Source organism: Pseudopipra pipra, chromosome W, assembly GCF_036250125.1.
Source record: "Pseudopipra pipra isolate bDixPip1 chromosome W, bDixPip1.hap1, whole genome shotgun sequence".
NCBI lineage: Eukaryota > Metazoa > Chordata > Aves > Passeriformes > Pipridae > Pseudopipra > Pseudopipra pipra.
Genome location: NC_087580.1, coordinates 17,609,692 through 17,624,282, shown reverse-complemented (window position 1 = coordinate 17,624,282; position 14,591 = coordinate 17,609,692). Strand labels below are relative to the sequence as shown.

Genomic DNA, 14,591 nt, shown 5'->3' with positions numbered 1-14,591 from the left:
AGGAAGGACTCAGAGCTGCCATACAAGTGAACAGACACCCAGTAGACAATGAAGTTAATCCTAGATATATACCAAAAGGTGAAGCTCAAAAAAAAACCCAAACCAAAACAAATCCAAACCCCAAACCTAAACTACACAAGTACAGCATCAAACCTGGCAGATTCCAAAAAGTGAATCTCTGTCTAGAAATCTTCTCCAAGAGGGCACACAAAACCCATGCCATCACCAAGCATGCACGAGATAAGACATCAATTGCTTACAGATGGAGATGTCCTTACTTAGCAGTGGTGATGTAGTACTTCTGTAGCACAAACAAGAATCCTCCAAGTCAGAAGCAGTCAGTAATAAAACCCCAGACAAGTTCACATGTCACAGTAACCTGGCATTTAAGACTCAGAACATTTTACTCTTATAAATATAACAATCAGTAATTTAGGTACTAACTATTGCAGGACCAACACATTCAGCGTGTAGATAAGACTACAATAGAAGATATGAAAAAGATAAGAGAGGTATGACAGTAAAGATGAATAATTCTTTTAAACAGCAGAAAGTCAGGGAAACATCTGGAATTCTTTTGCACTGCGTTAATATACCTTCTGTTTCTCAATATAAAATACATCTAGAGAGTCAATCCAGAATTGTATCTAACAATACCTGTAAACCATTCCGGTCCGGATTTTGAGTTTTTCTAACCATTTTTTATAATACAAGTCACCTGCTCTGGATTTTCTCTATAAGACCCAGCTGACCGTTTCCAAATTAACATCTCATTAGGTAAAAAAAAACTTTCATCATGACTTTTCCTCCGTCTGCTCCAACTGCTTCCCTCGAAGGGGCCATTAATCTCGGGGGTGAAAGCGAAACTTCCCTCAACTCTCCCCCCCCCCGCCGTCTTTCTCTACTCCTTCCTCGTTCTCTTCGCGCTCTCCGCGTTCGTTCAGCTAAAGGAGTTCTATCAAAATCACATTCTCCCCTTCTCTTTTCCTCCTCATCCGAGGACGATTCTAACGGGGACATGGAGGGTGACCGTGCCCTCTCACGTGAAGGGAGACTATCTCCCGGGGGCGCACTTGGAGTTATGCTGGGGGAGACTAACAAAGACACATCCTCCTCTGGTTCTGAAAACCGTATTTTCCGCTCATGTTTATCATCCAATCCTTTCAATATCATTATACTCCGCTCTTGACATTTTTACATTTATCATCCTCCAGTTTCAGTTCTTTCAACACTAAGATACCACATTCCTTTTGCCACTCAGTGTTATGTTCTAAATAATAAAACAAATCCAGATATGGTATTTCATCCCACTTTTCATTCTCTCGTAAAAATCGCATCAAAGGGGTTATAATTTCCAAAGTCAATGAACCATTTCTAGGCCACTGCATTCCTCCAGTCTCATATTGAGGCCATACATTATTACAATAATCAATCAATTGTTTCTTGCTTAACTCTTGTCCGAAATTTCCTTCCTTCTAATGTTTTAACAAGCAACCAAGCGGAGAATCGCTAGGGATATCATTTTCTGCACAAAATAGTGCCTTAAAGGTTTTAAACGGCATCATACTGACTCACACACACACACACCACAATCCGGATTCAAAATCAAATTCACAATAACACAACAATATAAACCAATTACTTATACCAAAACCAAAACCAACTCGCCAATTCTCCCTCTGAGTGGCGAGTGCTGGTACAGCGCGGCTTTCGCTACGTCTTACGACCAGCGCCTAGGCTTCCCAACCGAGGTACCTTTAGCCCAACCCAGCGGGACACTCACTATCCTGTCTTATAGGCAGGCTCCCAACCAACAAACCTAAAAGAATAAAGCACCTCCGGGCTTACCTAGAGGGTGGTCCGGCGGGTGCAGGGTCGGGCACGGGTCGATGTCTCCCCAGAAATCACCTGGTTGCCGGCATGGAGTGGATCAGCTCGTGAGCCGCCCAGCTACCCCCGGAGTCCCAATCTGGTGTCGCCAGAAAACTGTTGCCCGTAATCCAAAAGAAACACAAACCAACAGAGTGCCGGTTTATGCGGTGCTTTATTCGGGGCCCCGGGAACCTGCGGGCTAACGCCCCAAGTCAGGATTCCGAAGACCCTCCCTCTTCATCCAGCTTTTATACACAAACAAGTTTATGTGCAGTTTCCACGGCAAAACGGTTACAGTTTCCACAGCAAACTAGGTGCAGCACAGCAAACCAGGTGCAGCACAGCAAACCAGGTGCAGTTACAAACAAGCTCATACTTCATACTGATAACAATTAATAATCCCTAGAAACTGTTTATCAGACCTTAACCACATCCTAGGTAACAAATCGTTATTTACAGGCTTGACTAGATCCTTTGATTATGGTTTCTATTTCACACACAAACAGGGTTGCTACTTTGGAGTGTTGCTTTCTAGGCCTACTCTTCTACTAAGCCTTAGCCATTCTACTACTAATTTAAACTGCATTGCAACATGGGGGTCCAGATGAGGTTGCCCTTAGTCATTTTCAGCAGGTCATATAAAGGCTTTGCAATTAGCCCATACTGATATATCTATAAACAACACCAACCTGTCATTCCTAGAAAGGCTTGAAGGTTTCTCACCATCTGTGGTTTCAGTGTCTGGCAGTTTCCTTTCTTGTTGTCCCCAGTGATCATTGTCCTTCAGATACTTTGTAATCCAGGTACACCACTTGTTTCTGCACTGGAAGTGCTTTCTGTTGAGAGACTCGATACTCATTTAAGTCCATAAAGTTTAAGAGGTTTACTGTCCATTGGGCACATTCTTCTTGTTTTTCAGTAACAATCAATAGATCATTCACATATTATAAAAGTACACCCTTTCCCGGTGGTGACTGCCATTGTTCTAATTCTTTTGCTAATTAATTCCCAAAATTGTGGGAATATTTTTGAACCCTTAAGGTAACACTGTCCAAATGAGCTGAGTTTTCCTTCCTGTGGTGGGATTTTCCCACTTGAAGGCAAATATCCTTTGACTTTGCTGTGTTTAGGGAAGGCAGAAAAAGGCATCTCTTAAGTCTAATACTGTGAACCAAATTACACTTTCTTTTAATATTGTTAATAAGGTATATAGGTTTGCAACAGCTGCATGTATGTTTTAGCTATTTTATTTACTGCTCTTAAATCCTGAGCCAACCTATGTGTTCCATTTGTCTTTTTGACTGGTAAAATTGGGGTGTTGCAATCTGATTCACACTCTACAAAACCTTAATTTCAAAAAGTTGTCTATTATTGGCTCAATTCCTCTTCTATCTTCCAGCCTCAGTGCATATTGCTTCCTAACTACTGGGTTTGCTCCTGGCCATAATTCTATTTCAATGGGAGCTGCCCTTTTTGGCTTTCCTGGTGTTTCAATAGCTCAAACTCCGGGCTATACCTGATCTAAAATTTGATTGACATTTGAATTACCCTGGCTTGGCTCCACATAGCTCATTGCTAAACTCAGAGCTGCTATTAATTGTTCTTCCTTTACCTTAAGTTCAATTTTACCTTGTTTGAATTCTATTACAGCTCCCAGATTTTCTAGTAAGTCTCTGCCCAATACGAGTTTGGATAAATTTGGTAAATACAAAACCTGATGCACACCCATTTGTTTTCCAATTTTGAACTTTAGGGGTTTCGGAAGAAAGCTTTTCTGATTGGCCAGTGGCACCCACAACTTAAACATATTTATCACTTTTAGGTATTAATTCAAAACAGAAAATGTAGCCCCGGTATCAATTAGAAAATCTAATTCTTCTTTTTCTTCCCCTAGCTTGATTTTTACAAGCAGGTCCCCTAGCACTGGCCTGCTGGCCCCCCCCTTCACTCAATACTCTGTAAGCAACAACAGCCTCTCCTGTGCCTGTATTTCCACCTGTTAATTCAGGGCATTCTTGCTTCCAGTGTCCCTCTTTTCTGCAATATGCATACTGGTTCTACCCAACCTTGTCTGTCGGGGAGGCAAACCTTACATCTGTTACACAAGGCTCATACATATAACTAACAGTTGCAAAATTGACAAATCTTAATTCTAGGTCTTATCCAAAGTGATGTGCTTATAGTTAATTCTTCAGCACTACCTCTCATATAGCAACTCTTAGCATGATAATACCTTTAACTATGTGCTCCTGGATGTTTCAAGGTAAGCAAGATATATCAGGTACACAATAACAATACTTGGCCAAATACAAACAAAACCAGACCAGAAGACCAGACCAGACCAGAGGGGATATTCCCCTGGGAGAGCGTCCTGCCTCGACTTACAGGTATCCAGAAACCAGATACAAATACCTTTTATCAATAGGCAGTGTTCTTGTCCAGCCCCCGCAAGAAGCCACCGAAGAAGGGAGCCCCTTCGGGTAAAAAGACTTACCCGAGGGCGCCCAAGGGGGTCCCGTCCTCCAGGGGATTCCGCAGCCGGGTGGAGAAGGTGTCCTGCCGCGGTCGCCAAATGAATCCGAAAAATCGGTCCAAGAAACTGCTCAGAGAATTTTTATCTTTAAGCAGCAAGGTATTTGTTTATTCAACGTTGGGAGCAAGCCAGCTCGCGCTGGACAAACTTGCTCAAAGGCTTCACACAAAATCAGCATTTTTATACAATCTTCAGATGTGATTAAATGCATATTCAAGTGATTACAACATCTATCAATACATATTAAAAATAGGTGGAGTATAGGCGGAGCTTGGGGAGGTGCTTCTCTTGGCTCCCCATTTCGGAGGGTAGTTCCCATCTTCCTCCATGGGGCAGGGGGCTTCAACTCATCTTCCTCAGCTTGACCCTTCTTCTTTTCCATTGTTCTTGACCCGCTCCCTGAAGCTTGGAAAAAACCCTGGCTCCAGGCCTATTTCTCCTATTTAAATGTCTACCTGATCTTTGGGCTTGTGTTGTATGAAGGTTTTGTTTGTTTTGCTTTCTCAAGGCTCTTGCAGTGACTGTGTATAAAGAGTTATGTGTTTCTGCAGTTGAAATTGTAACTGGTTGTTTGTTTGCTACTTGTTTAAGTTTGGCTTTCCATGTTGTGTATGGCATATTGTCTAACAGCATTTTAAAATAGTGAGAAGTAAATACTTGATTTGGGGCCCCTCTTATTATTATTCTTACCCTCTGTAACACAAAAGAACTTTTTATAATAGCAGATCATCTGTCAATTAGTAAAGTTGCCCTTCTGTGACTTAGAAAATTAAACATGGTAGTTGATAGCTGTATGTCTGCTGGGTTTTGCAATGCTACCTCTAGGTTGTTGGTTCTGTCAGGAGGTGGATGGTGTTGTCCCAGCTGAAATTCTCGCAGTACAAAACCAACCACTGTCATTGCCAGCAACGCCGTCAGTACACGTGCTGTCCACTTCAACGTTGGTAGCTTTGACTTTGCTGATGGTCTGGGCTTGGGTAGGCAGATGTTCTGTGTGCTTTCCCAGTCTACATCTTCTTCCTCGAGCTGAAGTAGTAGCCGTAGCCATGTTTGCTGTTCTTCCTCTTTTGCAGGATTCAAAACTGCTTGTCCTTTTTCTGGTTCTCTTGTCTCACTGAGTTCAGTTTGCCACAGCTCAGCTAAGCTTTCTAGGGAGTCAATATCTCTTCTTCCTCCTCCATCAGGCCATCTTCGGCATAGAAGCTGTTCTGAGGCTGGTGAGGGCTGTGGGTTGGTTTCTGGGTAGGAGAGCCACAGTGATGCTTTAACTGTTGTGCATTTGTTGTGAGTTGGTTGAACTGGTGGTGACGGAAGAGGCACTTTCACTTCCGCCTCACGGCCGGAGTAAGCTTGCTGCGTCCATGTTGCTGCGTGGTTGTTCTGCAGCGGTCTCATGGCCGCTGCGCAGCCAAAGGGTGTTAGTGGAGCGCCCTGGCTAAAGGGAGCTAGCAGATTCTCTTCTGTGTCCTCTATAGACTCGCTGTCTATTTGTCCGTCACAGTCATCCTCCCCCCTTCCCGGCGAAATGCCTGAACCTGGGGGTGGCGGCTTCACTTCCGGCACACGGCAGGGGCAACATGGCGGTGCCTCCGGTGCCACTCTCCTTCAAGGGGGTGCCAGTGCCCAGCCTGCCCGGGCCCTTTGCTGTGCCCTGCCAGCAGCAGCCTCCCCGTGCTGTGCCCAGGCTGCTCCTTTCAGCTGCGGGCACAGACAGGGCCCAGCTGTGCCTGCTGCTGTCCCATCCTGTGCTCAGCACGAGGGACGGGGCAGCCCAAAGAGAAGCCCCGTTGCTGGAGGGAGCCCAGGCCCTCAGGCACAGGGGATCTCCCAGGGCCTGTGCCAGCCAGGGGCCTTGTGCTGGGCTGTCACAGGCCAGGGCAGGGGCAGCTGGAGAGCCCCTGGCCCAGCCCTGAGTCACGGGCTGAGCCATCAGCTCCTGCAGAGAGAAGGGACCTCACAGGCCCTTGCCCAGCTTGAGGGCAGAAATGTTCCTCACAGGAACTGCTGTGTTTATCCTGCTGCATTTGACAGCTGCACTTCTGCCTCTCTCTCACTTGGGCCTTCAAAGAGCTCTCCAAGGAAAAGCTTCATTGAGTCCCAGAATACCAGAGGCTGGCAGAGCCCCCTGAGCAGCCCTGCCCTGGCTGTGGCTGGGCTGCAGTTCCCTTTGCCCAGAGCAGCCCCTGTCCTGCTGGGTTGGTGCTCGTGGCTGCAGCGCTGTTGGTCCCAGCCCAAGGTTTTGGCTGTCCCTGGGCAGTGCTGGCCCCACAGGGAGCGTCTCTGCAACCACCCCCACCCAATGGGCTCTGCTGGGCAAGTGTTTCACAGGGGACATGGCTGGGACAGCTGGGCTGGACTGACCCAAGGGATATTCCATTCCATGGGATGGCATGATCAGCAATAAACTGAGAGAAAGGAAGGCAGAAAGGAAGGTGGGCAGGGGGCAGACGTGGATGTCCTTCATTAATACATTTGTCTTCCAAAGAAACCTCTCCATGGACTGAATTCTTGCCTCCCAGGGGTTTTCTTGGTTTCTGCATGTGGCCTTTGCTTTTTGCTTTCCTCTCTCCAGTTAATCTCCCTTTCTGTTGACCAAGGATTTCTTCACCTGCTTTTCTCCTGTTGTCTGACTGAGGAGGGAAAGTGAGAGAGCAACTTGGCTGTCCCTGGATGGCCAGACAGGTTTAACCACAGTCACCTTGCCCAAAGCTTCTCTTCTAGGTACCCCCAGAAATGTCAGGTGTCCACACCTGAGCTTGGTTATGCCCTGCTCACCCCCTGCCCCAGGGCGGTCAAGTGCAGAACCCACGTGGATCTCTGCAGTGACAGGGGGATGCCAGGAATTATCAGGGTTGGAGGCTGAAGGGAGTTGAACAGGGGACAATTGGGAAAAGCCCCCCACGGGGACTGGCCCAGAGCATGCGCAGTCCCTCAGCACCTTCCCGGCCACAGCTCCTCATTGGCTGCCCGTCCGCTCGGGGTCCCATTGGCTGGCTATTGGCGACACTTGGCTTCATCGCACTCTCCCATTGGCTGGCCCTTCGCGCCACCACGCAGCTTCCCCATTGGCTGCCTCTGGGCAGCTCCCCATTGGCTGCTCCCCGGCAACAGGGCTGCTCTCTTAGCAACAGCACCGACCCTTCAACCTGCACTTTAATTCAACTGGGCCAGTTCCAGGGCAACTCCACATCCTCCCCATCCACCGCAGCTTCACATTTTCCCTTAGCAATAGCAGTGGAACATTGGCCCAACAGCAACTTCACCTTTTCCCTTAGCAGAGTTCCAAAGCCTTGGTGCCACAGCCGGGCTGCTGCAGGAGCCGAGCTCCTTGCAAAAGCCCCAGGAGGCACCCAGCAAGCCAGCAGAGGCAGGCAGAGGAGCAAACAAGAGAAAAACTTGTTACAATCAAAAAATGGGAGAAGGTGTACCAGGCGGATCTCGCTTGGAGACCGGGGAACCAGCCAAAGGACACTCGGGGCCCATCTCGGTGCCAGGAGACCTTTGCTTGGATCCTGGTGAAGGGGCCAGGGGGCATCCAGGGGTCCCACGGCGAGGGGATTTAAGGCCGTGCCCGGGGACTGTGGGGAGCTGTTGCAGGACTGCTGCGGGAGCTGCTGCCACCCCCTTCCCCTGCGGGTTGGGTTTGTTCCTCGGAGGCTACAAGGCGACCAGGGCAGAAGCCCAGCAGAGATCTACCAGCTTGCAAGGCAGCGGCACTTCCTGGTGCTGCTAACTCCTGTCCTGTGCTTTTAACAGTTCCCCTTAGCTTGTCCCACTGCCCTATCTCCCTTCTTTCTCTCTGCTCTTTTGTGTTCCAAAACAAAGTGGAATTCTCGTTTTGGGATCCAGCATCTGGCCTCGTTTGTGCCTTAACCTGGCTTATGGGAGTGTTTTAGAACCTGGTTCCCCTCTGCATCGAAGCGGATCGGAACAGCTGGGGTCCCCAAATGGAGAAGGAGGGGGGTGGGACCCACAAAACTGAGAGAAAGGGGGAGGTAGGACTCCCAGATTTAGTGGGAGCAACTGGGGCAGCTGGAGTTTGGGGGTCTGATGGGAAAGGGGTGGGAGAGGGGGGAAAAGGGACGAGCTTTGCATCGTCAAAGTGAGTGAGAAGGGGCTGAGACCTTGAACTGAGCAGGGGGGGGGAGGGGGCCACCCCCAAACCGAGCTGTGGGGGGAGTAGAGGATTGCAGGGAGGGTGGGAAACAGGTGGGACAGTGAGGGAAAGGGTGAGAAAGGGCATAGGGGGTCCCATGGGGGTCCTGTAGCAGGATGCTCTGCCTGGAACGGGGTAAAACAACTCCAACAAGGCCCTGTTTGCAAAACCCCCGGCAGGAAATGAAGAAGGGGAGTCACGCTGCTTTTGGGTTGAATAATGCTGAAACCAGCCTGACTCCTCAATCCCAAAGGGAAACATCCTGAGAGAGAGGGGAAGATGTGGCAGAGCTGGGAAAATCCCCGGGCAAAGGAACAAAGGTGACACCCCTGAGAACTTCTCCAAGGCTGCTGGGCTGGCACAGCCTGGACACACCTGACTGACAGTCCAGCACTTTATACGAGAAAAGCCCCACATTTTAAGGACAGGGTCTTGTGACGTGTCCCATCAGACCCCCAGGGATGGACAGGGACTCCCCCAGTGTGGATCCGACCCCCCTGAGCTCCAGGGAATCCCTCCAAGCCTCATGTGATGGGGGACACAAAGGGACCCCTCGACCTTCTGTCCCACCTCCCTCTTCCACCCTCTCCTTCCTCTTTCCCAACGTCCCCCCAATCTCCAGACCCTCCGTGCTCAACCGGGGGCTCCCAACCCCTCCCACTTAGGCTGGGGGTCGCAACCCCCCTCACACTCAGTTTTGAGGATCCCACCCCTTTTCCCTTCTCTCCCACCCCTTTCTGATCATCCCGTCAAACCACAGCTTCCCCGTGCTCTGCTCTGGGGGTCCCACCCCCTCAACCGCTCAGCTGAAGGGGTCTCACCCCCTTTTCCCACCTTTTCTCCCCTTTCCCCTCCCTTTTCCCTGTCACCCCCTGTTGCCGGTGGCAGTGGAAGGCTTAGACAAAGTTCGTTAAAGAAGTCCTGCCCTTGAGTCCCGAGGTGCAGAAAGGACTCCCTGGCTTTCTAAACTCCTGCTCAGAGAGGAGCCTGGGGGCAGCTGGATCCAATCTCAGCCCCGGATTATGCCAAGGGTTGGAATTTAAGGAATTACAGAGCTGTGATTGAACCACTTTTGTCCTGCAGGTTTTAATGATGGAAAATCAGATATATTGATATAAAATGAACTCATCATTATCACAGATGAACAGACAAAAAATTTTAATCAGAATTATTTACTACACAATCTAAACACTAAAACTACCGGTAGTACAGGATAAGTACAATATAATTGAAGGAATTATACTAAAGCTGGCAAAAAATGAATAACTATTAAGTTGACATTTGATGTAACTCCCCCAGACCAAGGCTCCTGGGGAGATCTCTTTTGCTCACCCTCGAGGACTGACCTTGGGGGGGGTTCCCCAGCCAAGGGGGGAATCTCCAACCATACACCCCAAGAAGGGTTATGTTGGAAGAACCTGCCCCTGGGAAAGGGGACTGGAACTTTACAGTATAAAGTGATGGACTGACAGCCCTTGGACTCCAGGGGTTGCCTCACCATCAGGATGTTAATTCAGGGTTGAACCCAGACTGGTTCCAACATCTCCTGGCCTGGCCTGGGCCCCTCTCAGCCCAGCACTGATACATTTGCAAATAGGGCATTGTCTTGGTCCCATTCCAGGGGGGAATGTCCTGCCACAGTGTCCCAGTGTGCCTGTAATTCCATCCTGCCCTGCAGTGTCACAATGGTCCCTTGATTCCACAACTTCCCAAATGTTTCCAGGTTCCTTTGGTTCCATGAGGCCCCCATGTCACAAAGGCCCCTGGATTCCAGGAGTTTCCACAGTGTCTCAGGGTCCCTTTTTTCCAGGAGGCCCTGCAGGCTCCCAATTGTCCCTTGATTGCAGGAGGTTCCCAAATGTCTCAGGGTTCTTTGGTTCCAGGAGGCCCTGCAGTGTCACCTTGGCCCCTTCATTCCATGCAGGCCCAGGCAGAGGAACCCCAGCACGGAGCCCCCGACCCCCGTCAGCATCTTGGGGGGCGGCGTCCGACGGCAGCTCGGGGTGGGGGGGCAGCTGGGGGCAACTGGGATATACTGGGAGAGACCAGGAGTGACTGGGGTCATCCTGGGACTGACTGGGATCATCCTGGGACTGACTGGGCCCTGTGGAACACCCTGAAAGTTCTGGAGGGGCTGTTTTAAGTGAGCTCTGGAAAACTGTCCTGGCTGTGCAGGGCAGGAAATGCTGATGTTCTGCAGGCCCCCAGCTCTGCTCTCTGGCTCCTGGTTTCCCTCGTGCTGGGCAGTTGGAGCCCAGGCAGGGGCAGCCCTACAGGAGGTTGTGGTGCTGCAGGGCCCAGGGGCTGCACCCCGAGGAGCTCCTGCCCCAGGGGCTCAGGGACCTGGCAGTCTGTGCTGCTGGGGGCAGGATCGTGCCCCGGGCTGTGGCTCCTGGGTGCAGAGGAGGAAGGAGAAGCACAGCTTTGGTCCCCACTCTTGTGGCCGGAGGTGCAATAGGCTGGGCTGGGGGTGGTGGCCTGGCTGGTCTCTCTTTGGCCTCGGTTGTGGGGTCTGCAGGGCCAAGTTTTGCCCTGCCCTGTTTGCAGCCTGGTGCTGACCCACTGCTGGGGCCCCCGGGCAGGTGGGTGTTTCTGCCCTGGGCTGTTCTCACTCACACCACATGTATGTGAGGGGGCACTAAGGTGTGTTCTCCTGCCCTGGGAGAAATAGCTCTCATTAAAATTTCGGAGATGGCCAAATAAGTGAAACAAAGAACTTTATTAACAGCGTTGGGTGCACCCAACTCGTGACCAGGTTCCAGCACCCCCAGGATGGGAGGGACGAGCCCTTTTAAGACCCTTCGATTTGCAGAACCACTCCCTCGCTCCTCCCATGCCAGGCCTCGCTCTTTTCTTCCTTCACAGGCCATCTTTGCTTTCTGCTGCAGTCCCTTGGTTGTCCCCATCCCCCTGTCAGGTTGTTTCCCTGCCCCGGCCGCACGGTCCCTTGGCAGTGAGCCCAGGCTGCTCCCACCACCTCACGTTCTTCCTGGCTCACCTTGGCACTGCAGCAGTGAGGAAGCAGAACTGTCAGGAGCAGTAGGCAACAATGAGCAGCAATGGGCAACCCCAACAGAGCTGTGTGGAGCAGCAGGTAGGCAGGACTGTAAGCAGCAGCAATCAGGAACTTTAAGCAGAACCACAAGCAGCCCACCAGTCCCTGACCACAAAATGGCTCCTCAGCTTTCCAAACAAAATGGCCCCCAGGTGTCTGCGCACGAGGCAGCCCTGGAAACCCCTGCTTGTGATAAAACCTCCTCCCTGGAGCACAAACTGGGCCATTTGCAGTGGGACCTGCTGGGGGACCTGCCCTGGTCCCTGTGGCTCTGCTCTCTGGGGACAGGGAGCCTTTGGGGACTCTCTCACAAGCCACCCCCACTCATGTCCCGCTGGTCACCCAGGTGGCCCTGGCAGTGCTTGGGAACATGACTGGGATGGGGGGTGTGCCCACCCGTGCCAGCAGGGAAGGGCACAAGTTCCAGGGGGGATGTCCAGGGAGACAGGACACTGCAGAGGAAGGGCCTGGGGGGTGCAGAGTGACAATAGAGAGGGGAGGGCGGATCTTTGGCATCCCCTCCTCTGCTTGCTTCAGGCTTCAAGAAGACACCACAAGGAGAAATCACATGGAGAAATATTTATTGATCAAAGACTATTAAAAGCCTCAGAAACAGGGGGGAAAACGTCCTTCCTGGGGGACACCAGTCCAAGGAAACTCCTGGTTTCTGTCCAGGCAGGAGCAGGTGCCCGTGGGCTCCAGGGGGTCAATGCAGATAAAATCACTGGGGGGGCTCCTTCAGCAGCAGCATTTAATGCATTTGGACAGGCCAGGGACCATCTCCATGTCCTGCACAGAAGGGCTTCACCCTCCTCAGGATCCCTGAGTGACACAATGACACCAAAACCCAGGAATGACAGAGCAGCTGCACCGAAAAACTTGGATTTTTCCTTTTTCAAATGTCATTTAACTCACTAAATACATCTCTTGCCTAGGAATGGTACAGCACAGTCAGGCACAGAAAGAATTTGAAGGGCCAACACCCATTTACCAATTCCAAATTTTAATGGTTGAAAGAAAGGCCCATTTTCCTTTTGCCCTGTGCCACCAACAACAGGAATCATTTCTGACTAAATTGTCCTTTCCTCCTCTTTCAAACCCAACACGCCACTCCAGGATCTCCCAAGAAATCCATGTTCTCCCTCCCCAGTGTCCATGGAGCAGAGGTTCAGCTGGGGATGACACCTCTGGGCCCCCACACACCTTCCAAGGGCAGGAGCCTTCCTGCCTGGCCGGGAGCCCTGGGGGGAGTCCAGGCTGTGGCAGCTCCTGTTTGTCCCTTCCCCACGCACATTCCAAATCCCTGCTCTCACACTAAACCCTCCAAAGCTTTCCAAACCCAAATCCTTTCCTCTGCTCCTCTCTCACTGGGACCATTTCTGCCTCCTTCCCCTGCAGCTGGAGGAACCTCCCCAGCTGCTGCTGCTCCCTGGCATCAAACCACACCTTCCCAAACCCTGACTATTGCTCAGTTCAAAGAACAAATCTAGAGATTTCAGTTCACTTCTCTTTTCTCTGACAAAACAACAGCAACTGAAAAAACGTATTATAATCCACAAACTGAATCTCTAATTCACTAATCACTAATTGAATATCGGCACAATTAACACAAATCCAACCCTTACAAACACCAAAGCTGACACTAAAGAATGCTCTGAACACACAATCCCAGCTTAACAGCTGCTGTGGCAATTTACCTTCCTTCAAATATTTAATGTGCACCAAATGCTTTAAAATGCACACAGGAACAAACTATTGCATTTAACACTCTACAGCAAGTGAATTTTCCTTTTTTATATCTATTATGGGCATCCCCGAGTCAGACAGGATTCTAATACTATAACACACACTCCCAGTAACACACACTCCCCAAACACTTCACTTTCTCCAGCACTGACCATTGGGTTTGACAAACACAGTTCCCTGAGCAAAGCCCTCCCCAAAGCAGCTCTATGGGCAAGAGCTCTGTGTGTGACTGATCTGTGGGCAAAGCACACGGGGGGCCTGGAACCCACCCCCTGACCCACACCTGGGGCCTGGAACCCACCCCCTGACCCACACCTGGGGCCTGGAACCCACCCCCTGACCCACACCTGGGGCCTGGAACCCACCCCCTGAACCACACCTGGGGCCTGGAACCCACCCCCTGACCCACACCTGGGGCCTGGAACCCACCCCTTTCACTCAGTCAGTAGGGATTTCTTCTCATAAGCCAAATATCACACTCCTCCTTTTACAGTTTTATCATCACTTTCACAACCCAATTCTATTCTATTCTGTTCTAGAGCTCCATTTCTAGGATGCTTAGGTATACCTTTTATACGCTCAGGAATGCCTTAATAAAATTCCAGGGATCTTGCTTTGAACTCACCAGATCCAGGGACTGAGATCTCCCAGAAGAATATTTTCACTGCTCGCTGGAGTCCTCAGGGTCCCGGAATCCCTGGAGGGTCGACAGCATTGTCCCACCTGGCTCACCAAGAATTGTCCCTGAAAAGCATTGGGAAGAAATGAAACCCTCCAACGCCCCTGGGAAGTGTTGGTGAGCCAGGCACTGCTTTGTTCTGGCTCCCAGAGACAGGGAGCCAATCATTCCAGCCACACCTGTCCCTTTCCAGACTTTTCACACATTTCTACATTTGAACAAACAAACAAATTCATGTTCATTGCTTCTAATTTACCCCAATTAATGAACTAATGAATTCTCTTCATTAATTAAGACTCTAATTAGTAGTCTATCCTTAACTGGCTAATTTGGTCCACGTTCTTTGGTCCTCTTAGCCCTCCTCCTCAGACACAGAGTCTCCAACTCTCAGGCTGCAATGTCTTTGTTAATCCCCTCTGGACCTTCTGGTTCCTCCAACAGGTCCTTGAAGGACCAGGAATTTAAGATCCCAGATGTCCAATCTTCAGCTCCCTCGGGCTTTGTTTATGGAAGCTCATCAGAGCCAGTGCAGAGAAACTCCAAGTTTGGG

At 50.3% G+C, this 14,591-nt stretch overlaps 1 protein-coding gene across 1 annotated transcript in view; it reads left to right on the top strand.

The window, feature by feature from the left end:
- The window catches only part of LOC135404888 (uncharacterized), a 41,793-nt gene that overhangs the window by 18,296 nt on the left and 8,906 nt on the right, over positions 1 to 14,591 (top strand). Inside the window, exon 2 of the mRNA XM_064639615.1 lies at positions 10,486 to 10,564. Coding sequence (XP_064495685.1) covers positions 10,486 to 10,564 — 79 coding nt within the window. The remainder of the gene's footprint in view (positions 1 to 10,485; positions 10,565 to 14,591) is intronic.